This window comes from Dunckerocampus dactyliophorus, chromosome 5 (assembly GCF_027744805.1).
Source record: "Dunckerocampus dactyliophorus isolate RoL2022-P2 chromosome 5, RoL_Ddac_1.1, whole genome shotgun sequence".
Classification (NCBI taxonomy): Eukaryota; Metazoa; Chordata; class Actinopteri; order Syngnathiformes; family Syngnathidae; genus Dunckerocampus; species Dunckerocampus dactyliophorus.
In genome coordinates, this window is record NC_072823.1 from 17,756,577 (window position 1) to 17,783,119 (window position 26,543).

General features: G+C 41.5%; 2 protein-coding genes across 5 annotated transcripts in view; one reads left to right on the forward strand and one right to left on the reverse strand.

The window, feature by feature from the left end:
- fkbp4 (FKBP prolyl isomerase 4) lies at positions 1-13,625 on the reverse strand. Of its 2 annotated transcripts, XM_054775246.1 has the most exons (11): positions 13,448-13,625; positions 13,200-13,327; positions 12,671-12,815; positions 12,353-12,495; positions 8,393-8,513; positions 5,370-5,526; positions 5,109-5,283; positions 4,843-5,028; positions 4,165-4,308; positions 2,469-2,564; positions 1-855 (listed from the first exon to the last, which is right to left on the reverse strand). In XM_054775246.1, the coding sequence occupies exons 2-11, from the start codon at positions 13,290-13,292 to the stop codon at positions 748-750; spliced, it is 1,368 nt and encodes a 455-aa protein (XP_054631221.1). In that variant the 5' UTR covers positions 13,293-13,327; positions 13,448-13,625; the 3' UTR covers positions 1-747. The 2 variants fall into 2 exon arrangements, with proteins under 2 accessions (XP_054631221.1, XP_054631220.1); XM_054775245.1 differs by having other exon boundaries at positions 13,200-13,625.
- ddx11 (DEAD/H (Asp-Glu-Ala-Asp/His) box helicase 11) overlaps positions 8,431-26,543 on the forward strand; it is a 19,373-nt gene continuing 1,260 nt past the window's right edge. Inside the window, exons 1-27 of one of the 3 annotated variants that reach the window (XM_054775235.1) lie at positions 8,431-10,089; positions 14,295-14,433; positions 14,575-14,790; positions 14,869-14,955; positions 16,802-16,938; positions 17,023-17,080; positions 17,165-17,272; positions 18,896-18,983; positions 19,132-19,334; positions 19,411-19,485; positions 19,607-19,684; positions 19,796-19,842; positions 20,431-20,510; positions 20,637-20,678; positions 20,749-20,816; positions 20,917-20,955; positions 21,043-21,181; positions 21,498-21,632; positions 21,709-21,821; positions 21,894-21,966; positions 24,849-24,952; positions 25,053-25,202; positions 25,645-25,713; positions 25,812-25,912; positions 25,992-26,076; positions 26,151-26,226; positions 26,312-26,466. In XM_054775235.1, coding sequence (XP_054631210.1) covers positions 10,034-10,089; positions 14,295-14,433; positions 14,575-14,790; positions 14,869-14,955; positions 16,802-16,938; positions 17,023-17,080; positions 17,165-17,272; positions 18,896-18,983; positions 19,132-19,334; positions 19,411-19,485; positions 19,607-19,684; positions 19,796-19,842; positions 20,431-20,510; positions 20,637-20,678; positions 20,749-20,816; positions 20,917-20,955; positions 21,043-21,181; positions 21,498-21,632; positions 21,709-21,821; positions 21,894-21,966; positions 24,849-24,952; positions 25,053-25,202; positions 25,645-25,713; positions 25,812-25,912; positions 25,992-26,076; positions 26,151-26,226; positions 26,312-26,466 — 2,721 coding nt within the window. In that variant the 5' untranslated portion in view covers positions 8,431-10,033. Of the gene's footprint in view, positions 10,090-13,924; positions 14,108-14,294; positions 14,434-14,574; positions 14,791-14,868; positions 14,956-15,989; positions 16,175-16,801; positions 16,939-17,022; positions 17,081-17,164; positions 17,273-18,895; positions 18,984-19,131; positions 19,335-19,410; positions 19,486-19,606; positions 19,685-19,795; positions 19,843-20,430; positions 20,511-20,636; positions 20,679-20,748; positions 20,817-20,916; positions 20,956-21,042; positions 21,182-21,497; positions 21,633-21,708; positions 21,822-21,893; positions 21,967-24,848; positions 24,953-25,052; positions 25,203-25,644; positions 25,714-25,811; positions 25,913-25,991; positions 26,077-26,150; positions 26,227-26,311; positions 26,467-26,543 lie in introns of those variants that run through there. The other 2 variants (XM_054775236.1, XM_054775237.1) reach the window with 2 other exon arrangements.

The following is a 26,543-nucleotide window of genomic DNA, read 5'->3' on the forward strand; positions in this document are numbered from 1 at the left end:
TTATACTGTAGCTGCTTTAATTCATGTTGAGATATTCCAGTTGATTATTTTCTATGATGTATTCAACACTTTGACAAACAATTCAGAACTCACAAGCACAACACTTGGGAAAAAGTATTAGGGTACACTGCCAATATTTCCAAAGCACTGGTGGATAATCCCAAACCTAAAAAGGGGCTTAAGCAGGAGAATTTCATCTTCATCGTAAGAGAACTGAGTCTAACTAATCAACTAACATACATACATGTCAACACCTCCTGCTGCTACATACATACTTTAGGAGCAGTCAAACCACATCCACAGCCACTACAACTCCAGGAATTGATCAGTAGGCCCATAAGAGATGGCTTGCATGGATGGTTGAATGGATGGATGGATGAATAGTAAACTTAGGAAAGAGGAAGGGTAGAGAACAAAGATAGTGCAATGTGAATAGCCCTTTACAGTCAAGGGTTTACAATTCTCTACAAACACTTGTACACAAAAAGCAATGAAACACAAGCACAGTGGTAAGCTGTGGTTTGAAAATTTCAGAAGCGGAAGCGGTAGCGCGCTAATATTCTATTAAAACCACATCACACCTGCGGACTTCGCCATCACGAGTGCGACGACAAGATGCTTGGACAAAGAGTCAGAAAAGTCAGTGCTGTTGTTGACACACAGTCTTAAACACAAATGGTTGAAGTAACAAAAGTCTGAAGAACAGATGAACCGTCGGTAGTACAGTCTGAGCTATGTGAGAAGCGTTTAGGCTTTTGCTTGGCTCTCTGTTGCCTTTTCGCCGCTCTCTATCTCCATTTCTTCATTATTGTCACCGCTGCCGTTCTCCTTGCTCTTCATCTTATCAGCCGCTTTCTGCAGAGGAGAGGAGAGACAAACACAATCAAGCAATCCCTGTCACCCTCCGTGGATTACCATGCACTGTGTGTGTGTTAGGGATGTAAATCGAAAACACGGGCGTTGTCCTAGCGGTGCACCGGCGTTGCTTTAGCGTTGGTTTAACGGTAGTAAACGTTGGTTTAGCGGTGACGCGAGCGTTGATAGAGCGGCGTTCTGCGCATGCGGATCAGTTATCCATGTATTGTACATATAACACAATGCTGCATTGCTTTAGTGTGAATTTGAATAAACTCCAACATTGTATTGTACATCATCTGCAATGTTTTAATGGAAGCTTAGGTTAGCTTCAATGTATATAGAGATCGTTTCCCTGTGTGAAAATAAAGACAGCTGCAGTTAGATAAGTTATGAAGGAATTGGGTGAACTATACAAGCATTTTCAGCAACTGTACAGCAGAAGGCGCTAAAGTCAAAGCAATGCCACAACAGACTAATATCCTCAGTATCCACTGTCTGACCCACACAACTCTGTCTCTCCTTCTTCTCTCTCTTCTCCTTCTGTCAACAGCTTCTTGAAATTTGAGGTGGTTCTGATTCTGCTGCTGGACTAGTGCACCAATCATAGCAAGTCTCTCAGCATCCATGGTAGTACAGTTTTACTGTAACTTTGAGCAAATTAGATATACACTCAACGGCTATTAGAAATGGGCTCCTGGTCCATTTCTCCCCGTATTTATAGCCAAATTCTGGTCCCCCTCCGAAACCTCCATACCAACGCCAAACCAAAGTTCATCACCGCAATGGATCGCTGCTTCATCGCTGCTGCTTCAACGCCTGACACCGTTCCAGCAATCCCGTGTCTGCTCGTAAAACGCTTACAAGCGCTCCACCAAAGTTTGTGCAAAGTTTAATCACCGCCCGGGCAAAGCTGGCAAAGCAGCAGTGGTCCAGCGTTCAAGATTTCTGCGTTGGCCTAGCGGACCCAAGCGTCCACGAACCTGCGTCTAGCGGCGGCAAACTTTGACTGGGCGTCGTTGGAGCGGTGATGAACTCGGCTGATGAACAGAAAATTGCCCGCTCCTCACCGCTCACAATATTTTGTGCAGCTCAAAACTTTCGGAGCGGTAGGAGGAACCATCAGCGGTGGTCGAGCTTATATGGCGTTGCCTTTACGGGGACCAACTTCTGTTAAACGGTGGTGCGCAGTTACGAGCGGTGATGAATTTTTTTCACCACTCCAGGGACGCTACAGCAAAGTTTGGGCGGTGTGACCGGGCCTTTAGCTTTGAAGAGTAAGCAATCCCATTCTCAAAATGTCATAACAATGGTAATCACACAACATTTCAGGCTGAGCAGTGTTTTCAACACTCCATATGCAACATTTCAAAGAAATCAAGTATACAAAGCAGAAAAGTTACGCTAGTTAGCTAGCGGTGTGCTAGCTTGTCTTGTGATACCCGGCGCATGTCCCCACAATTGATTCATCTAAAGATTTATGGCTGATTATTATCGATACAGGAGGCTTCTACCGGCGCAGCAGAATCGTTCGCTCCTCAAACCGGATATCCGAATAACCGGTTCATCGTTCACAACCCTGGTGTGTGTGTGTGTTTGGGGGCATCAGTTACCTTTGAATCCCTCTCTGCAAACTTCTGGAACATGTTGGCGTAAGTGCGCTTGTCCTTCTCGTGCTGCTCCCTGATTTTTCTCTGACACAGAACCACCTGAAGGGGTGCAATAGAAGAAGTTTTAGTTCCCACTTCCTGAGGTACAATTGCACATTCACATTCTGCTTTTATTGCCAATTTTTAGGTTGACAATGTCAACGTATTCATTGAACAGTATTTTATTGCAGCCTTGACTTAGAAATGCACTGAAAGACACATATATTTGATATGTTTAATATTTAATAGACATTTGATAAGTAGTATTTAAGACCAAAAAAAATAATCAGTTATTTATAATTCCAGGGTGAACCCCTCCTCTCGCCCATAAGTCAGCGACCCTAATGAGAATAAGCGGCATAGAAAAAAGATGGATGGGAAAAAAGTCAAGTCCAGCGATCAGTAGGGGTGTCCCGATACAACCTTTCCACTCCCAATAAGATACCAATATTTTAGCCTTGAATATCAGCCAATACTGATGTTGATCCGATACAAACACAAATCATACATACTTTTATTATGCATTTTGTAGTGTGGAATGTTAGAAAAGTCTTGATCAAGTGATATAACTCAAACAGCGAACATTAGTCAGAGAACATCAATAGGAGGAGGAAAAACCATTTACTTCTTTATATGCATGTGGGGTATAGTTTTATCCACAACGTAGTAGCAGCTAGGCATAATATAGCGAGGTTCAAGGATCTGAATGAAGCATTTAAACCTGACGTTACTCACCACCGACAGGGGCACGCTATTTTCGGTTATAGCTAATTACTTTTTTCCCCATCCTGTGGCAGTTTCCCGTGTGATGAGTGTTATGAGTTAGATTATTAGATATTACACTATTTTGGGGTTTCACCTGTAACACTAAGCTAAGATGTGGATGTTTTGTTCAGACAGCTGAGCATATATTGACCTACATTGGATTAGTTTTAGCATGTCAGCCTTGAAGAAATTTTAGGAGTTAGGACTTTTATTTAATTTTTTTTTATTTGGTAAACATTCTACCCAAATGCCATTTTAAAGGACAACTGCACTTTTTGTTGTTGTTGAATTTTGCCTATCATCCACAATCTTTGTGAAACATGAACACGCATGTCTCTCCTTTCTGTGCATTCTAAAGATATAAAACTGATAAAAAAGAAGGAACTAAGAACGCACGTAATGTGAAACACATATTCCTCCTATAAAGACTGCATTTGCATATGTGACATGCATATTAACCAAGCTACTGCGACATTGTTACTATTAGTATTATTTCCATTGTTACACTGATCGAAGTACGTTACCAGCGCATTGACACCTTGCCACACCACACCAGCAAGCTCCTAGCAGGCTAGCGACCAGCTTCAACCACAGCGTGTCACAACATGCTCACAACGCCTCAGGTGACTACTGACGGGTAAAGCTACACATTGGAGCTGCTGCTGTGTTTTTATTTTTGAGTTTGGAAAAGTTAATGCTATAGGTGTTTCAGAGATTGTACTCAACTGAAACCAGCAATTGCATGCAGAGTCGGAAAATTGCATACATGTTGGCAGGTAAGCTTTAATGTACACCCTCTTCCCCCCCCATCCTTCCCTTCGATTTTTCTGTATGCGACCCTAGGTGGACAAGGTTTGGACACCCCCGATTTAAGTATCTAAATTTAAATCCATACCTGGCTCTTGGCAGCTTTGTTGGCAGGATAGAGTTGAACAACACGCTGGAAGTCATCTCTGGCCTTGTCAAATTCCTTCATACCAAACAGTGCCTCTCCTCTCCGGAACAATGCCTTCTCATTGGACTCATCCAACTCCAGGGCCTACAATCACCACAGGCTTTGTTAAACAATCACTGCATCATTGTTTTCTGCCTTTTAAAGTTCCTCTGTACAGGCGGTCCTCATTTCATGATGTTTCGTGGTTAGAATACACTCCCATAAATTATGAATATTGTACAAAAAGAAAAAGAAAACTAGTATTGTCCGCATGGCCGGAGAATACGCACATCGTCACTTTTGTTATTTTTAGTGCGAGGCAAACTCTTCTGATGGCAGCACATCAATGAAAAGGAAAGTGAAAGTGAAAACAGAAGTAAAATTATGCGACTTCTTCCTCCCATTAAGCCTGTATCTCTCTCCCTGGCAACGGCCCTTCCAAAAAATTCTTATCTTTAATCTTTTTATTACTGTACTTTGTGTCCTTCACGTGTTTTGCATGCAGTGTGAGTAACTTGCGTGTTAATTTAGGAATACGTTCCGATTTGCACTAAAATTTTACTTACGACAGCATTGTAGGAACAAAATTCATACGTAAACCGAGGACCTCCTGTAGTTCACACATGTCACGTGTCTTGCCTTGTCACAGTTCTCCAGAGCTGGGTTGGGCTCTCTGAGTTTCAGGTAGCACATGGACAAGTTCAGATGAGCAGCCAGCCGCAATGCAGTAGCCTTCTTCTCATCCTCTTCAGACAAAGCAGACTCGTTTTCAAGCCATGACACGATCCTTTTGTACTGCACAGATGCCTGCTTGAACTTCCCCTCCTGGAGCAAAATGAAAGCAATGCCTCACAAAACAAGTCCCAATATATTTGGAGCACTGTACTGTAGCTGCACACACATACCTTAAAATACTGTGTGCCTTTCTCTTTAACAAGGCTGCTCTGCTCCAACTTCTCTGACAAATTCATCTCCCAGGATTCTTTTTCCTTTTCAAAGGCTGTTAGCTTTATCTTGTACTGCAACATTGCTCCGCCAGGAATGTTATATTTGGTATTTCCAACATTCCCAAAGCCATACCTGCAAGAAATACCAGAGTTAAATAAGTTGATCTAACCTGTTAGAGTTCAATTTAAATCTCCAACACATTGACCATGTGATTTTACTTGGGTTTGATGTGAAAGATAGCTTCTTCTCCCTGCTCCATGGCCATGATGGCTTTCTCCACTCCATTTGGCAATCCCAGACTTTCTCCATCCCCGACCTCGAACTTGAGTTCTCTCTCGTCGAACACACGTCCCTCACAGGTGCCCTCCACGGTCACTGAGAGGAAAACCAAAATGGATGTTACTTTTTTTTCCCCCTCCCCAAAATGTTGTAAATTACCAGCGACATCATTAGGTACATTTTACAATCTATTTCTATCCAATAAAATTCCCTCATCAATAACAATGGTCCGTTTTGACTGTCAAATAACAATGGTCCGTTTTGACTGTCAGCTATGTGTTAATTAGAGCTGTCAAAGTTAACGTGTTAAAAGTTTTTTTTTTTAAAGCACGATTAACATGCGTTTGTCCTGTTTGACCCTCGGCCCACATCCTAGCTTGAGGAAGTAGCAGTGACTGTGGAGCCACAGAACAGGCTATTTTGATTGGTAAATTTAGCTTCAAAGCACTGGCAAATGGCTCTCACAACAAGACCAAAAGGTATCTGTATCTACTGTAGCTATGATTGGAATTGTCACAGCGTATGTCGACTTGCCAGAGAGAAGTGAGAAGGTACTGCAGCACTGCTGGTATGTTTTTTATTGTCATTCATACAGAGGTAACTTGGCATACGAGTGTTCATTGTAGATGCGAGCAGTCCCTCGGCTGATTTTTTGCTTTGAACTGCGAGCCAAAATTTGGGTACGAGCTGCTAGTTAGCGGTAGGCATAACCGAGAACAGCTATTTGGGGACTTGTGTCAATGTAACCATGGCTGAAGAGCTAGTAGCATTAGCAGCGCACTAGCCTTTCATCACATCAGTAAAACATATGCACATTAAAGCGATCTAATTTATTATGTATTGTGTAAAACTGACAACAACATCAAATTTAAAGCACAAAATGAATACAGACCCACCATCCACCAGTATGAGCCTGGACTTGTTTTTCCAGAGGGGTTGGTTGTGTACCCAACAAATATGCAAATTAGAACTCAATAAGCTCATCAAATCTTACCGTTAAGGATTCCCACATAGTATCAGAATTTGGGAGCAAATATGAGGTGAAAGAAGGGTAAAAATACAGTATATTAGTCTTATCTGTACAGTATGGCACAAAGTTAGAAGGTGCGTTCAAGTACTGTCAAACAAAGTGGGACAAAACACCGCTCGCATTAAACATGTAAAAACTGTGGGATTTCTAAAGATATATATATTTTTGAATAAAATAATGGCCCATATTTCCAAAATTGCTATCCCTTTTCATAAAATGTTATGTAGTTGTTGTAGTTCGCGTATCGGTTACCACAAAGAGATCCTTGTTACTTGTTATACTATAGATAAAAACTTATTTCTAGCTGCGATTAAGAGTTAACTGTGGACAAAATGCAATTAATGCTGATTAAATATTTTAATCGATTGAAAGCTCTAGTATTAATATAACATTATGGTTGTGCTATCTTTTTACACAGCAGAATATTTGATATACCTTTGGGACTTTCCTGATTTTGGGATTTATTCTTTGCCCTTCTGTTTACTTTTATTGTGCCCATATTTGTTATCATTATACTCATTGCAAAAAGATGGACTGATAGTCTTCGTTATTGCTTATTTTTCATTATTGATCAACCTACAGTTGAAACCATATGTTTATATGCAATGTGTACAAACACAAAAGCATTTTTCCCTCATTATCTGAAACTAAATGAGACTACACTTTTCGCCGTTTTAGGCCAGTGAGGATTACCAAAATAATTTCTATTGCTAAATGCTGCAATTAGGAGAGAGAGAATATCTTTGAGGTTTTTTTTATTACTTTCTCCAAAGTAAAAAGTTTACACACACAAAGATAAATGTTGTTAAACAATATGGGAAAGCCCACATGCTGATGAGACGGTCTTGGAAGCTTCTGACAGGTTAACTGACAACACCTGAGTTAGTTGGAGACACATCTGCACATGTATTTTAAGGCCGCACCTCAAACACACCGTTTTTCCTTATCCACAAAGGATTAATAAGGAACGCTACCAGGACCTCCAAAAAAGTGTAGAAGTCACAAGGAAGAGGTGCTCTTCAGAACAGGGACAGGAAATCACCAAAAAATTGCAAAAATCCAAGGCACTTTTCATTATGTGAAAATGAAAAGAAGTCGGCCAAGATATCAGGAAAATAATTGTGAAGCTGATCCTTGGGTCCAATTTCCAGATGCTTGAAGGTAGCCACATTCATCTGTTCAAACAACGATTCCCAAGTATAAACAACATGGGACTGTCAGGCCATCATACAATCAGGAACGGGACAGGTTCTCTGTCTCAGAGATGAACATGTTTTGGTCCAAAATGTGAGAATCAACCTCAGAACCCAAGCTATAGACCTTGTGAAGTTGATGGCTGAAGCTGGTAAGTGTGTTTCATTATCCAGTCAAACGAGTCTTGTACCGACAAGGGCTAAAAGGGCACTCTCAAGCCACCGGCCAAGAAGTTGAAGCTTGACCGCAAATGGGTCTTCAAATGGACAATCACCCAAAGATTACCACCAAAAGAGTCACAAAGTGGTCATGTGTTTTTGGAGTGGCCATGACAAAGCCCTGATCTCAATCATATAAAAAATTTTGCAGGCAGAATTGAAAAGTCATTGCTGTCTGCAGGAATGGGCCAGAATTCCAGCAAACTATTGTGAGAAGTTTGCGGAAGGATACCACAATAAGTCATACATAAGTCAACACAACAAGTCATACAGTTTAAAGTCAATGCTACTAAATACTACGGAAATGTATGCAAACTTTTGACTTTGAAGAAAGTAGTAAAAAAATCTCAAATATTCTCTCTTGTAATTGCAGCATTTAGCAAATAGAAATAATTTCGGTAATTCTAACCTCACTTTAAGCAGGCAACGTTTAGTCAGATTTAATTTCAGATAGCGAGAAAAATTGTTTGTGCAATTCACTTTTGCATTAGTATTACAAGTGCAATATCACATTTGTTACCTTCAACAGAGGAACCTTCATTCGGCTTGGAGTATCCCTGCCCTTTGCTGATAATACGACGGATGATTCCTCCGTCCTCGCCTTCAGTTAAGTCTTCACCTTTGAATTCAAAAAGCTCCACCTGCAGGTTCAGATGATCGATTAGTCAATTACTTGATCTTTGATTTTTAGTTTATACCCTGCTGGACTTGGGCCCAATTTCCCCTCCCTCTCCTGGCCCGCTCACACTGTTCATTTGAACCACGGCCCACTTCTATACTGTTGTATTACTGCATTTTTTCTGACTTTGTGGACTATTTCCAGTATCACTTGGAGTCGTTCTGATTATTTTGTACAAGAATGCCGCTGTCATTAATTGCTTGCAAGAGGGTTGATCGCATCAATTAACTAAATCAATACCAAAGACGTAGTTATAGGTTTTTATAAACCCGAATGCCCGATCCCAACAAAGTATTTATACAGCTTTTACATTTTTTGCGAGAGAGGCAAAAAGAGGTGATGTGCATTTCACTTCAGAGCAATTTTAAGCCATAAAACGGCCACAAGGTGGCAGAAGTGCATTTGATAAGAGTTCGTCAGGGATCATGTGAATGGAAGAATCACACATGACAGGAAGGAGGAAGTGAGAGAGCGTGGAGGAGTGTAGCGTGAAGAAGTTTACGCATTGTAGGGAAATTTTAACGCATGCACATACAGATGCGCATGCATGCACACACGCGTGCACACATATAGTTCCATTCCAAATGTGAAAATTGTAAATAGTTCATGGTGTTATATTTGTAAATAAATTGTTATTTTGATGTAAAACAATGCTGCACGGTGGCCGAGTGGTTTGCATGTTGGCCACACAGTCACGAGATCGGGAAGACCTGGGTTGAATCTCCGCCCGGGCATCTCTATGTGGTGTTTGCATGTTCTCCCCGTGCGTGCGTGGGTTTTCTCCGGGTACTCGTTTCCTCCCACATGTTAGGTTAATTGGTGACTCTAGGCTAGGATAGGTTCCAGGGGGGAGGCTGAGCGACAACCCAGTAGGCAAGGCAGTTTTTGGGCCCGGGTCGGGATCTCAATGCTTAGCTCACTGCATCCAGCTCACCATTCAATTTTGGATCAACATTTGCAATAAAAATGACTGTTGGAATAATTAACTACATTTGCCCTCTCTCTTCAATTGCTACTGTTCACCAGCAACGGACGCTAACACGCTGAACGCACAATTCAGAAGCAATAAAGGCAAAATCCGAGTACAGTGCTCTACTTGGCTGTTACCAGCAGAGGCACTGTTGCTGCAGTCTTAACTAGTTAGCTGTCTAAAGAAGTACAAGATGGCATCAGCTATGGGAATCTGAGCTACCACCCACGCTATGCCAAATATGGGTAGGATTATTCTGCTTGGAAACTAGTTAATAATTTAGAGACATTCTACTAACCCTTTAAAAATATTTGTGTCATTTACAGTCAATTGGTAATTTTCCCCACAGCTGATCAAAGACTGGGTCAAAATAGACATTTAACTTTTTTTTGTTGCTCAGCTTTTCCCATCAACAGTCACCACTACAAGTCAATTGCGTTTGATTTGGCTTTGTTTTTACACCAGATCCCCTTACTGACGATTCTCCCATTTATCTGGGTTTGAGACTGGAAATGGAAATATCCAGGGACCATAGCTGGGAACCGAACACGTGCCATCTGCACATAAGGTAGGTAACAGCATGAACCATTACACCACCACGGCAAACAGAGTCATAAAATGATAACCTGGGGCCCGATGTACGAAAGTAGGATTCAGACATCCAGGATAAATGACTGAGCTCAACCAACGCAAAACAAGAGTGTCTAGACTTAGTTGGTTGAACAAAGCCCAAGCCAGGATTAGTAGACACAATTAATCAAGCCAGGTGACACCAATCCTGGATCAGTGCACATATGCGGCTTCCTGAAATGGACCCCGCTGTCGATCACAGTTACCGATTCACCATGGCAATGAGAGTGGCGTACTTTCCTCTGACGGAAGCGGAAACCCTTATAGAGGCTTAGGAGGCAAAAGCGCAATTTAAAAAAAGAATGGCAACACCACTACAGTCATAAAACAAAGACAGATAGCGTGGCAAAGTATTGCAGAGGCGATCTGAAATACTTTGTGCGTAAGTAGTAGGGATGTAACGGTTCACATGGATCTATTGAACCGTTTTGGTTCTGCATGCTTGGTTCGGTCCACTTGCATACCATCCATCTTCTATGCCGCTCAATCTCACTATGGTCGCGGGTACGCTGGAGCCCGGGTACACCCTATCAAAAACTCAAACCAAAAGCTTGGTGTTATTGTCCCAAGCAACTAAGTGAAACTACGTTCTTCATCAAAGAAGGGGATGTCATACAACTTCATGTCAAAAAATCCGAACTATCCCTTTAATGCCTGATACAACTAAAGGTACTTTTGTTTGGACAAATATAACAATGACAGCAAAAACAGCTCATAAGTTAAATTTTTTGGCAGTACAATGCTACAGCTATTCATGTAAGAACTTATGTGATTTTGGTTATTATCAAGAAAACCATGGAAGTTGCTCCATACAAGCTCTTAAATTCAACTCTTATGAGCTATATTTGTTATCATCATTATATTTGTCCAAACAAATGTTCCTTTAGTTGTACCAGGCATTACAATGGATCAATAAACTGAAGAAACAAGGGTGGTCTAATCATTTTTTCCCATGACTATATATGATTAAAGTTCTTCAACCTCGCTACGAAATACCATCACATCCTCACTTTAGCCAGAAAGTTATACCAGCACTTTATGAAAAAGCTAAAAGTGATGTCGTCAACGAGCTATCACGTGTCCGCTATTTCACTGCCGACAGATGGTGGGACATCACGTGGAACAGAGAGCTATTTAACTGTAACTGTCAATTACATTTTGCCACAATGTTTAAACAATTGTTTAAATCCAACAGTTAATTTTATTATTTTTTTTCTATAAAAAAAACAGTCTAATTTATTTGAAATATCACCCAAATGGGTCACTTTTATTTATTTTTAAAAAGTTCTGTTCGCATTTTTTTTTTAAATAAAAGCAATTTAAGTCATTTTTTTCTTCCTTTTTTGTACCAAAAATTAACCGAACCGAGCACTTCAAGAAACTGAACCGAGCCGAAATTACATTTTAGTGTACCGTTACACCCCAAGTAAGTACTGCACAAATAAACACTCAATGCTCCGGTGAAACCATCATAACAATCCAAACAGTTAATTAATATTATGTTTGTTGCCTGTTTAACAAATCAGGAACAGCAGTGTAAAGTAATATCTATATTTGCCACATTACCATTACTTGCTCGTAGCTTCAACTTCCAGTAAACCTCCAGTTTCCCCTTGAACGCTAAGGCTTCTGGGTAATGTAGAACACATCCATATTAACCAACACAATTAACATCTACGAAAATGTAGTCGCACTGTGATTATGAATCCGATGAAATTGTAGGTGAAATGACTGCAGATGTTAATGAAATTGTGTGACTATAAGTCCATCAGACTGTATAACTTATCTTGTAGATGTATTTATATGGAATGGTTATTTTAAAAATTAGTATGTGGGAGACAGTAAATTATCTAATAAATGATTAATGATTTCAACATCATCTAAATGAAATGACAGTGGGTCTAGTTGAATGTGGTAACAATGTGTAGTAGGCAGTGGATTCATTATTGGTTTCCATTTATGGTGACTGCTGATTGAGATAAGGGAGAAGATTAAATAGATCCTGGACCTTAGCCTAGTCTGGAGGAGGCTAACTCCACAGAACAAATCTCTATGGTAACTTACGTCAGAACATATCTCGCTTTCGACGATGCCACTTTTGTGAAAAAGAAGTTGAGCCAGCATAACCGAGATATCCCGGCTTAATCCCTTATCCTAGTTTTGTGCAACGGGCCCCAGAACTCCAGGCAAGTCAGGCTTACCTCAAAAACAAGTGTAGCATTTGGGGGTATTTTGGGTGGGCTGCCCGCACAGCCATACGCATACTCTGGTTTGCAGATGAGTTGGCAGAGCTCGCCTTCTTTCATAGTAGCCACACCAATGTCCCACGCCTTTATGACTTGAACTACACACACACACACAGACACACACACACACACACACACACGCACACACACAGAGAGAGAGAGAGAGAGAGAGAGAGAGAGAGAGAGAAGTAGGATAGTACGCTTGAATTGAAAATAAAAGAACTTGCCCCCATGCAGAGTTAATGTTGACGTCTCCATGAGATAGGAACCAACCTTTGCCCAACTCGAAGGAGAACCTCGATTCTCGGTCTCTGCTGGTGTCAAAAACAGTACCATCCAGGAAGGTGCCCACATAGTGCACATACACCTTGTCTCCTGTCATTGGCAGCTCGGTGCCTGTGCCTTCCCTTTTGATCAGCTGAAAACATAAATTTGATTTCAGTATTAGCCAAAAACAAAGAGAGAAGTTGCAGTCTAGTGCGTTGCACTGCAGTTTTAATCTGGTTGTGTTGTTTATGTATAATCTGGCATGTGCACAACAACAGATATTTATTAACATGTTACTATTTTACGGCGCTTATGGAAAGTTATGAAACCGTGACAATGACAAATTACTACCTACATTGTGAGCATCCACATAATTAGTAAATAATCACATCAACCGCCAACATGTATTAGCTAGCCGCCTAGCTAGCTAACAACAGCTAATGCTAGCACATGGATCTAGTGCAAAAAAAAAAAGCGCCCGGGCTAACGCCAACCTATCTGGTTGAATGAAACAAATGAAACATTTAAAATGAACCTTCAAAACGCCCCCATCTTTCTTTGGCGTGATGTCTTCTCCCTCCATTTGGATGGTGTGCTGTCCTTCGCTTGTTTGCTCCTCGGCAGTCATTGTAAGTCGTGGGAAAAGGCGTCTCTTGCTCTGACCTGCAACCACAAATTAGCGAGTAGCTAAAGCTGACTACCAGTCATAAAACTACACCAACGCAACGAGGTCACTGTACTAACGCCAGTTAAACCACTTAATAATAATTACGCTTAATTTACCCAAGAGTGCGAAAGCTATTATGCAACGCGATAAAGGAGCGCTGAGGGTGTCTGTGAAGCTTTTAATTTACGCCGATGGCAAGCGTGCGAAGTCCACGTCGTTGTGCACTATATAGCAAACTGTCAAGCGCCCAAAAACGCAAAGCAGAGAACTTTCCAGACATTCTGCACGGGCAATACTGGGAGCGTTAAATAAAAATGCTATCATCTCCAGGACGGTCGACTCAAATACATATGATCGACGAGTACATCCATCTTTTATTAATATAATTCGTCAAGATTTGGACCTATAACTGTATTATATTCAGTTTTATTCCAAACAAAGCCAATATTTTCATTAACATGACATATAAGCTATTAACCTACATGATTCCCGCCCGAGAATACTGTTCAGGACGCTACAACACGCGCTCCTCGCCTGGGCTGCCTTACTATTGGTCACAGTCTGTGCCCTTTGCTCCCTGTTGGCGCGGTTTCTTAAAAAGCCGGGAGTTGAAAATACTCGCCCAACATTAGTACTCCTTTGGTTGTCGTATCTGCTGCGGGTAAGGATTATGGAGATAATGTCGTGTCGAATATGACAAACGGTGTACAGAAAATACTTCTGGCAACAAGTTGAACTGTTGTGACGGTAACAGCGCTAGCTAGCTACATCTGACAGTAAGTAATGCTTAATGACACTTAACATTTGAGGGGATCCATTATTTAGGTTAATAATGCAAAACTGTGTGTTCTGGTAAGCATGTATTGAAATAATGAAACAGAAACTGGTCTTTTATGCATACGTTTATTTTAAGAGTATTGTTATGTCTGAAAGAGGACATGAACGTCTCCTTCCATTCCTCAGATTGATCAACATGGAAAATAGCAGATCCCACTTTCCATTTCCCTACCAGCCTTACACCATCCAGGAGGACTTGATGCGCTCCTTATACAGTGCACTCGATCAAGGCAAAGTTGGCATCTTTGAGAGCCCCACTGGGACGGTACGTTAGCATAGGGTCTTTTCGAACTGTGGGATAAGGCCCTCTTTATTTCAATTTTACAAGCTTTGTTTAGACCATTTGAAAATGGAGAACAATACACCAATAATGCTTTAATTTCAGCATGTATCCTTTCTGATGCAGGGTAAATCTCTGAGTCTGATATGTGGAGCACTGAGCTGGCTTACAGACTTTGAGGCCAATAGGAGGCAAGAGGCTGCTGCTCTGCTGCAGGGAGGAGAAACTGCACTTTCTTCATCTAAAGAAGAGGCCTCCACTCAGAACTCATCTGCAGAACCTGACTGGATCACCAGCTTTGTCCACAAAAAGGCTGAACGGGATTTGGTGTCAAAGTTGAAGGTAAACATGTCCACGTATGGATGAGAAAACTTCATCCTCTTGTAGGATGCTAACAGATGTGTCCCTATTATGTGTTAGGAAGATGAATTGAAAAGGAAGAAAAGAGAGGAGCGGTTAGAGGTGATTAGAAACAATGTTCATCTGAAGTATGCAATGAAAAGAAAGGTAAGCTGCAGCCTGTTCTTAAAATTGTTATTGGCTTGTGTGTCATTCATGGGTGTGTGTGTAAGGGCTTTTCCATTTCCCTTGAGTATAGCTAAAAGTAGCTTAAGTTTGATACATTTTCTTTTTTCTTAAGGTGTAGCATCTTAAGTCCTTTTGTACACCCGAAGGAGCACACTTTGAAAAGGGCTGACCTGTTCCACACAGATATCCTACAAAATAGCTTTATCAGAACCATAACAGTATAGCCGGCATTTATTTGTAATTTATACAGCACTCAGCCAAGCACGACCAACAGCCACGACTGTGTGCGTTTTCACACAGCGACACAGCTGCCTCTGTTATGGCTCTTTTTTCAGTATTGCAAGTAGGCATGGGCCAGCATGCGATTCTGACGGTATGGTAACCTTTGGCAAAAAGTTAGTTTCACGTTATTATAATTATAGCTCTAAAATGTGCTATTTTTAAATATCTGTTGACATTTTTTTTTCTGTGGAACACAAATTTTTATTTTTATTTTATTTTATTTTATTTATTTTTTTTTTTTTTTAATGAACTAATTTTTAACTAACTATTTAACTTTTAACTATTTTTAACTAACTAATTTTTAAACAATATAACATGATGGAAGTGGAACATGACAACAGCTGGAAAAAAATGACAACAAAATGACAACAAAAGAACTGAATTATTTCTAAATAAATAATAAATTAAATGCAGTTCTTAATGCAACCTATGGTGGCTAATCCTGCGACTCATGTCACGAGACCATAAATAGTTTCTTTAAAAAAAAACAAAAAACAAAGCAAAATGCAAATAAATGCAATCACTGGCTCAATCAGTGGTTCAAAAAAGGTCACAACATAAATAATAATTAAAAAAAACAACCTCATGACTTTACTATTTCATAGCATGGTGAATTTGCAGGTCACAACGCGTCCACAAGTGTTTTGGAGTTGTTGGGATTGTGTGTTTGCTGAGTTTTTGTTAATTTGCTGGCGTCACCAAGTTTCACTTCTGTTTCCGGGTCATGTGATTGTTGTTAGCAACTGTTGCTGAGTGGTTGTTGCTTGTGGTTCAGTAGAGCGTAAACTGTTTATACCACTTATCCTTGGCTTCTGAATCACATCTCCACATTTGGTGACCCTCGACGTGACCGACAATGTGAGAACAGCGCGGCAATACCGGTGGAATGACGACACGTACGTGTGCCTTCATCGAGGTGCCACTAACCTAGCGCTACTGCGCATTCATATAAAAGGAAACCTGTTGTAAATTGAGTAAATCTTCTACATGTGTATCGTTTTGAAGGAATACTTTGCGTGCGTATATTTGTGTATTTTGTTATTTATTATACGTTTTAAGCTGCAACGGGTCGTGTCAATACGTGTTTGTTTTTGTTGACATTTGCGACTTATTAGGTTATGATATTCACGTTAACACGTCGAAAGTGTATTTAAATAGTGTTATATGCTCACACATTAGTTCGATAGCTGCAAAGTCATGTGAAATACGCACTTAATCGCTACGGGATGCAAAACTCCACGAGAGCACGCATCGCGTCACACCGGCGTCCCTTAATGCAAACAAGGCAGCTAACGGCGATTTTTCGCCGATATCAGAGCCATAACAGGGGACGCCTTCTGTGTGTAAGGGTATTCCGCAATGCCAGAACAGGACTGTAAAGTTTCACACCTGATGCGCACTCACCTGTCCTGTTGTGTTGAAAGCAATTGTTACTGTTAGACAAACATTTTATGCCTCACACCATAGCTGAGCTTGAACAAAATGTTGTTTTAACAATTAATTGAATTTCTACGAATAAAGTGTTGTTACGTGTGCGCTACAGAGTCGTGAGGAAGATGAAACATTGAAGTTGCTGCAGCTCAGTAAAGAGGCTCAAGCTGATGCACCAGCAATTCAAGATGATGAGGATCTTATCGTTGTGGAGTATGAGAGCGATGATGAATCCAAGTTAAAGAGTAGGTGAGGGCAGTCGAAATGCTTGGAACAACCCGTGTTTGTCATGCATGTGATCGTGCAGTAACGGCAGAGTGCTTTCATCCTCAGATTTTGTGGAACTGAAGAAGAGGAAGAGGATGAACTGGTCGAAGAGCATGTCACAAAGGTGATGCATAAAATAATTGGATTGTGAAAGTTGAAGCATGTTTGCGTGTCCTGCGATATGAATCAGAGTGTTACGTGTTTGCAGATTTACTACTGCAGTCGCACCCACTCACAGCTCACTCAGTTTGTCCACGAGGTGCAGAAGAGTCCCTTTAGCAAGGACATCAGTCTGGTCACGCTGGGCTCACGGCAGGTAAACACATGCATACAAAACTGCTATTAGTTTGTTTAAATAGTATTGGTATTAAATAGGGCTGTCAAATGTTTAACATTTGTAAACGGACTAATCACAGTTTACAAATGAATTAATCATGATGAGTCACCATTTGCAAATATGTCTGAAATGCACACATTTTCACTCTTTTATTAACAGAAAGATAAATGACAGGGCACATTTATATACTGTATTTAACCCAAAATATTTTTATTAACAGCTCCAAATGAATTGACCACTGAAATCAAGCTCCAACATACTACTCAAACCGAAGAATGCTTGAATTAATTTTAGCAGTTGTTACTCATTGACATCCAGTGGTGTTGATGCTCGTCATTCGGATAATCTGTGAATGCACCTCGTGGTAGTGTGGTGGAGAATGAGGAAGTGTTGTTCCGAGGATGAATGGAGACACGTGTTTGCTTGCGAGTGGGGGATACGTGTATGATGTTGCAATTGAGCACTGCGTTGATTTGTTAAGGTAGGAATAAAGTTAAAGAAAAGTGTCAGACTCTGTGTACATCTGTGGGGATGCTTCACTTGCCTCCGTCCACCGTAGCCATCATAACAGCGCTTTGGCCTGCCATGGTGCGAATGCGTTAATTATGATAAAAAAGTTATGTAATAACTTAAATACATTAGTTTATTTTTTTTGTTTAGTTTTGTAGTATTAAATGAGACTTTAGTTGAATACCATATCTATGGAGTCAATAATAATATATCAATATTGCCCACACTTGCATTTATTGTTACACATCACATACATAATTGACTTATTTTATTTCCTATAAATGACTTTATTATTTTTGTTTATTATAAATATGCAATTAAGTTTTCACTCCTACGTTTTGGTTCTTTGTGTTTAATTTGCTTTGATTGTACAGTGTACTTACTATCTGTCTAGCTATCTGCCTAACTAATACATTAGACACTGAGTTCACGAGACGAGACAATAAATGAGATTGGGTCTACGAGAATGAGACGAAACCAGACGAGCTTTTAATATTACTTTTAAGAAACGTATAATGAAAAAAAATACTGAGAAAAAGAGACTATATGACTGACAATAGGGCTCACTCCGTTCATCCCGATATTCTATGGAACAAACGTGCCAAGGTGCTGAAACCATTGAACAGAGTAAACCTTCTTCCTGCCTGTTTGGAGGCAAGAGACGAGGAAAACAGACACACGTGCACATGGCAATATATTGAGGCCGTTAAAATTATTGAGTTCATTTTCATTTATTGTGTGATTTAATTTATTTATTATCGTCCCGGGCCTGGTGCCCATGACAGTTTTTTTTTGTGAACGAGAAATCTTGTCACATTTCAATCTCGCAAGATCTAACTAATACTTTATGTAACACTCCATGCGTTCATAAGCATTGCAAAGCAAAAGTGCCATGAATTTGTGTCAAACGTTTGCATGGATCCTTGGCGGAGGTAATCATTTTATTTAAAAATAGATAGATTTTTTTTTCTTCACTTAAGTTACCCACTCTGTTTCATTAGTTACAAGCACACAAACACATCCTTATGCTGATTTCTAAGATGTTAGGATTTACTACATGACTTTCTTTCAACAAAAGCTCGCACTTTGCAGAATCTTTGCGTCAATGAGGAGGTGCGACGCCTGGGCAGCCTTCAGCGTATTAATGACCGCTGTATGGAGATGCAGAAAAACAAACATGGTGAGAGCCGCCTTCAGTCTTGACCGGGACACACTAGATATAACGCATTTAACTACATAAGAGGTGCAAAAATGTTAAACTGCTCTCAATATGACATTCCACACGACTGTGACTATTATTGTACATTGAAGACTTGATCATGTTGCAGAGAAGCCGCATCACGATGAAGAAACAAAGAGGAAGCGAGGCCCAGCCAAGAGCGTCTGTCCGTACATCAGGGCCTCGGCGCTGCAGCAGATGAGGGATGAAGTTCTGGGCACCGTCCATGATATCGAGCAACTCTTGAAGCTTGGCAGGGAAAGTCATTCGTGTCCTTACTACGCCTCACGGCTTTCTGTGCCCGCGGCGCAGGTTTGTACGTCTCTTCCTTAATGTTTATTTTTTTGAGTTAGTACTTTAACGGCTTGTATTGTTTGCATTGGTACAGTTGGTGGTGTTGCCCTATCAGATGGTGCTGCATGAAGCCACAAGGCGGGCAGCAGGGATTCAGCTGAAGGGACAGGTAGGACTGAATGTTGTTTTGATGTTTGCTTCGATATGACACAAAAGTGGAAAACTCCAGTGTGATTACTGATGAGCAGACAGATATCTTAATCTTGACAGTGGAATGTTTGTGTGAACAGGTGTTGATAATAGATGAAGCTCACAACCTTAGCGACACACTTTCCTGCATACACAGTGCAGAGCTCAGCGGCGCACAGGTAAACACTTGCACAGAGCTTGTTTATCCTACACACCAGCTCATTTTTTTTGTTGCTTATGTCCTGTACAATATGTGGCCTGTGATGATGTGCTGACATTGTTGTGTGCAGCTTTGCCGCACCCACTCTCAGCTCAGCCAGTATGCTGACCGCTTCAAGTGAGTATTAGACTGTATTAATCCTCTAATGCCATTTTATTGACAGAGTACCCTATTTGCTGAAACATAGACATACTGAACCGCAAAATAGCTGCATCAGTGCCATAACAGTAGATCTGGCTATATTGGCGTTTGCCTTTTAGACAGAACCCAGAGAAGCAAGTATGTGCTACTACCTCCAAAAGTGGAATTTTTCTGGGACAATGTCATAACCCCCGTTTTGTGTCAGAGCTGTTTATACAGAACAGTGACATGAGGAAAAACGACAGAAACAGGCTTGTGACTGATAATGCCAAGTGACACAGTAGACGTCTTTACCACACTGCTGCAGAGCTGACATGACATCAGTAAAGCTGAAGTTTACAGTGGAGTTTAAAAAGAACGTGGTGGAGACATAATAGAATAAGATATTATGATACACACACATAATTAAGTAAAGATACCATTTTGTTTATATTGTTGCTCCTAAAAGACAGCTGGTATGTTCTACAGTTGGGTTAATAAACTCCTATATAACTACCGGTATATAAGGAAATGCAGTATGCGCAGACTTCATGACTCTTGACATTTGAATATCTGCTTCTTCAGGAGCCGCCTGAAAGCAAAGAATGTGATGTACATTAAACAGGTGTTGTTTGTCATTGAGGGGCTCGTGCGAGTGCTGGGAGGTGAGCAAGTTTGGCCTGAAGGCATTTTTTTTTTTTTACTTTACTACAAAGATGTAAAACTGTCACCACGACCATTATTGTCTTATGAGGGCTTCCAGTTTTCATGCATAGATTATGTCTCCACAGGCAAGGTGGGTCAGAATCCACAGAGCCAAACCTCAGAAGCAGGTCAGACAACACACGCACACGCACACCTGGCAGAAGCTCTTCATCCAGAATTCATTTTTTCTTGTTTCAGCAACAGAGATGCTGAGCATTAACAACTTCCTCTTCAAAGCTCAGATTGACAACATCAACTTGTTTAAGGTGGTTGTCTGCATTGAAGCACAAATAATACAGTATATACAGTGATAGTAGAATTGTTATTTTTATATTGACGAAGTGAACTTTCTGCTTCCCTCGCTAGTTGCATAGATACTTTGAGAAGAGTATGATCAGCAGAAAAGTATGTGTGGAGCACATTGACATTTTGAGTTCATGTGCAGTGAAATTAAAAACCCAAACCATGTTTCCCTCTCTCTCTTTTTTCCAGCTGGGTGGTTTTGTGGAGAAATATGCAGGTTCGGGCATGAGTGTGCACACTCCGATTAGGTCCAACAAAGAGAACCGCAGCACAGAGGGTTTAAGCCGCTACCTGCAGTCACTGCAGAGCAACCAGAGCATGGCACCAGGTTAGAAGTCACGTGCTTGTCAAAGTCCATCATGAAAATGATTAGTAGGAGTGTTTGTGGACAACTGCATCATACTGAGAGGCTTTTCTAATATTTTGGTTACTTACAGTGCAGGTTGTAGTGTGCACCATTGCACACTACAACCACAACAAAATGCATCTCATTAGATTGTGCAGTTGTTCCCAATCTTTTGGTTTGGCGGGTATAGTTTGAAAAATTAGTTGTCATAGAAACTCTAGCCCTTGTCACACTTTGCACACGCAAAAAAGTGCTGTTCTCCTCCTTTTAATGAGCGTAATCAAGCTCTTGTCTGTAGTTTCTCCCAACGACCAACAGGGGTCGGTAGATGTTAACACTGTACTGGCTGCTTCCCCGATGATGCAAGTGGAGGGCTTCTTAATGGCCCTTACCAACAGCAACACTGACGGCAGGGTGGTAATACACAAACAAGGTGCTGCTTTAAACACACAACACAAATATTAGTGAGGAAAGATGTAAATGAGTAACATAAATATGAAATTATGAAGGTACCTTGTCAGAGAGCAGCATCAAGTTCCTCCTCTTGAACCCGGCCGTCCACTTTGCCCAGGTGTTGAAAGAGTGCAGGGCTGTCATCATTGCAGGAGGAACCATGCAGCCTGTGAGTTCCTCTTAAAAGACCAAAAAATTTGAATGTTCTAAAATGTTTGGTGATCACATCTGCTTTGTGTAGGTAGCAGACTTCAAACAAGAGCTGCTCTTCTCTGCCGGAGTGGAAGCACAGCGCATTACAGAGTTTTCCTGTGGTAAGTGGCCCATTTCCCATCATGTTTGTGATGATGGGTCTGTCGATAACTCTGTTTATGGTAAAGGACGGTAGCTTTAGTTTAGTGTGGAGGGATTCTCCAGTGCCCTCACAAGCTAAAAATAAATTATTTTTAAGACCTGTGAGGGCCACATCCCTCAATGCTGAGCAGTTATTCCAGAGTTTAAAGGTAGCAATAAAATACAGGGCATACAGTGGTGTGAAAAAGCGTCCCCTTCCTGATTTATTTATTTATTGCATGTTTGTCACACTTAAATGTTTCAGATCATCAAACAAATTTAAATATTAGTCAATGAACATAACTGAACACAAAATGCAGTTTTTAATGAAACTTTATTATTAAGGAAGAAAAAAAAATCAAACCTACTTGGCCTGTGTGAAATTGATTCCCCTCCCTGTTAAAACATAACTGAAGCGAGATTAATTGAGATCTCAGTCTGGAAAAGGTCATAAAGCCATTTCTAAAGCTTCAGGACTCCAGCGAACCACAGTGAGAGCCATTATCCACAAATGGCAAAAACATGAAACAGTGGTGAACCTTCCCAGTAGTGGCCGGCCATCCATAATTACTCCAAGAGCGCAGCTACGACTCATGCAAGAAGTCACAAAAGACCCCACAACAGGATTGCAGGCCTCACTTGCCTCAGTTAAGGTCAGTGTTCATGACTCCATCATAAGAAAGACACTGGGCAAAGATCGCCTGCACGGCACAGTTCCAAGACGAAAACCACTGCTGAACAAAAAGAACAGTAAGGCTTGTCTCAATTTTGCCAGAAAACATCTTGATGATCCCTAAGACCTTTGGCAAAATAAATGAAACAAAAGTTTTACTGTGTTTTACTGAAAGTGTGTGTCACATTACAACTGGCGTAAAAGTAACACCACATTTCAGAAAAACAACATCATATCAACAGTAAAATATGGTGGTGGTAGTGTGATGGTCTTAGGCTCTTTTGCTGCTTCGGGACCTGGAAGACTTGCTGTGATAAATGGAACCATGAATTCATGAATTGTCCTGTCTACCAAAAAAATCTTAAAAGAGAATATCTGGCCGTCTGTTCCTGACCTCAAGGTTAAACAAACTTGGGTTCTGCAGCAGGACAATGATTCATAACACACCAGCAAGTCCACCTCTGAATGGCTGAAGACAAACAAAATGAAGACTTTGGAGTGGCCTAGTCAAAGTCCTGACCTGAATCCTATTGAGATGCTGTGGCATGACCTTAAAAAGGCGGTCCATGCTTAAACCCTCCAATGTGGCTGAATTACAACAATTCTGCAAAGATGAGTGGGCCAAAATTCTTCCACAGCGCTGTAAGAGACTATCGCAAGTTATCGCAAACGCTTGATTGCAGTTGTTGCTGCTAAGGGTGGCCCAACCAGTTATTAGGTTGAAGGGCCAATAACCTTTTCACGGGTTGGGTGCTGGGTGATACATCTCTGCCGCCCGTGCCTCTGCCGGGTGGGTGGAGGGTGTGCCTCCTGCATCCCTGGGCGGGGCGGCCCTGTGTCGGGGGTCGGGCGGGGGTTGGCCCGGGGCGGGCCGGGCTCTGCTCCCTGGGGGTGGAGGTGGCGGGGGGCGGGGATTGGCGCTTCCGGCGCAGGCGGGCTTCTTTCCGGTTGTGGGGGCGTCTATGGGCCTGCCGGTTTGTGGCCCCCGGTACTCGTCTGCCTTTGTGGGGTGTGATCTCTCGCTGGTCTCAGGGGTTGGCCCGCCGGCGCCCTGTCCTTGGCTGGAATTACCTCTCTTCGGCCCCTTGCTGGTCTTCCCGGGGGGGGAGGGCTCTCTGGGCTGGCTCTTGGGGCACTGATCTTTATGCTGCCTGCCCCTGTGGGCCTGGTGGCCTTCTGACGGCGGGGGCTCGGCCTGCCTATTTGGGGCGGGGCTCTCTGGGAGGTGGAAGGCGGCCCCTTTCCTTTCATGCATTCTCAGTGACAATTACACGCCCACACATTCTTGCACCTTTATATATATATGAAGTCTTCCCCACATACAGAGATACCTGTACATATGCACACTCACAGTACATACGTACTTCCCCACATTACTCACTGAGTTAACCAGGGTGTTATTATGTTGTTGGTTTTATGACAGCGACGGTGATATCAGCAGTATGACTATAGTTTTTTTTTTACAATGATGTGCATTACAGTAATTATCATTCTGTTCACTATCATGGATAATCATTTCATTACTACAATTATGTGTGACTGTTTCAATGCGGTATTGTCATTGTGATCACTATCATAATTCATCATTTCATGATTACTATTATGTGTGATTGTCATTGACAGCGTTGTCATTGTGGTTGTTGATATTGTTTTGTCTTTTGTCCTTATGTCCTTGTTCGTCTTTATAGTTGTCACAGACATTTATTTGCTGATGTCGTTCTGTATGTTTCTGTTGTTCTGTTCTTGTTGTCACAATTCTTGTTGTTGCTGCTGTTGTCCTTGTCTCTTGTCTCTCTTTTTTTTTTTGTCCCCCTCTCATTCCCCCCCTTTCTTTTTCTCTTCTTCTCTGTCCCCTCCTGCTGAAGAAAAAAAAAAAAAAAACTTTTCACACAGGGCCATGTAGGTGTGGATTTTGTTTCTCCCTTAATAATAAAAAGTTAAATTTAATTTAACTGCATTTTCTGTTCAGTTGTGTTGTCATTGACTAATATTTAAATTTGTTTGATCTGAAACATTTGAGTGTGACAAACATACAAAAAAAAAAAAAAAAAAAGAAATCAAGAAGGGGGCAAACACTTTTTCAAACCACTGTATATGTCATGTAAATGTGAGTGGGCCTTGGCCGAATAGTGCTATTTAAGGACTCCACATGCAGGCTGCCACTTGTATTTGTATGTACTGCCTCCACAGGCCATGTAATTCCACCTGAGAACATCCTTCCCATCGTCCTATGCAGCGGTCCATCCGGTCAGGAGCTAGATTTCACATTCCAGAGCAGAGACTCTCCTCAAATGGTATCACTGGCACACATAATAACACAAAACATAATGTTCTTTGTATTATTACACAAATGAAAGTGTATTGTTTGCACGTGCATTATTTCCTATTTGACAGATGGATGAGACTGGTCGTATCCTCTCCAACATCTGTAACGTGGTACCAGGTGGAGTTGTGTGCTTCTTCCCTTCATACGAGTACTCCAGGCACATTGTGTCCCACTGGCAGTCCAGTGGTGTTGTGACCCGTCTCGCCAACAAGAAGAAGGTACTATATGAATCTTTGCAGTCACCATTATTACCTTTCTTCATACTGTAGAACATCTGCGATTGGCTGGCAACCAGTCCAGTGTGTACCCCTCCTCTCGCCTAAAGTCAGCTGGGATAGGCTCCAGCATATCTGAGACCCTTGTGAGGATAAACGGCAAAGAAAATGGATGGATGTAGAACCTCTTGTTGAACTGTTGCAATCATAACACATGAACTATGCAGGCAGTGTTTTAAGTAACTTTTTAACAGTCATACTGGCATAAAGATACAGTAAGTTTGCCACTGTATCATAAAAGTAATAAAGTAAAAGTCCTCATCCTTTGAAGATCCCTGACAGACGTGTCATCGAGAGGGAGCAGGAAGGTGTTCTAAATCTACAGTATTCACCCAAGATTGGTCAGATATTTCCCCTTTTAAAGCAAGCAACCTGATTTCCTCAGATCTTCCAGGAGCCAAAGAAGGCCAGCCAGGTGGAGCAGGTACTGGGCGAGTTCTCTCGTTGTATCCAGGTAGGTCCAACACCACCCCAGTTGATGTTTGGACCGTTGTGATCGTCACCTAAATGCATCTAGCAGTCTTCTCGATAACTGAGTTATCTTTTCCTCAGAGGTGCTCTCTGCAAGATGGTGGCTTGACAGGAGCATTGCTCTTCTCTGTGGTTGGAGGAAAGATGAGCGAGGGCATCAATTTCTCTGATGACCTGGGCAGGTTTGTGTGTGTATGTGCAGGTTTTAGCACCACTGTTAGTGATGTAGATGACACACTGTGTTGTGTACATGTAACACAGGTGCGTGGTGATGGTGGGAATGCCTTACCCGAACATCAAATCTCCGGAACTGCAGGAAAAAATGTCTTACTTGGACAAACACCTGGTGAGATGTCATACTGGTTCAGCTTTTTCTTTTTATATGTCCTTAACGACCGTGTGCAACACTTTTTGTTGCAGCCACACAGTGGAGGGAAAAGCCCTGGTCAAGCATTAATAGAAAACCTCTGCATGAAGGCTGTCAATCAATCAATAGGTATTATAGATTAATGTTAACTGTTAATACTGTGAGGATGCAATAGTCATTAAAGTTCAAATGTATTTGCTTTCCCTGCCTAAAGGTAGAGCAATCCGTCACCGTGGCGACTACTCCTCCATACTGCTGTGTGACAGGCGATACTCTCGTCCCTCCACCGTCTCTAAACTGCCGGCGTGGATCAGAAACTGCACCAGCACACACCAAAGCTTCGGCCCCGCTTTCGCCGCCATACGCAAGGTGAGGAACAGGAACATGGAAGGAGGTTTAATCATCTTATATTTAGACCCTGACAACGTCATTGATTGTTCTCTTGC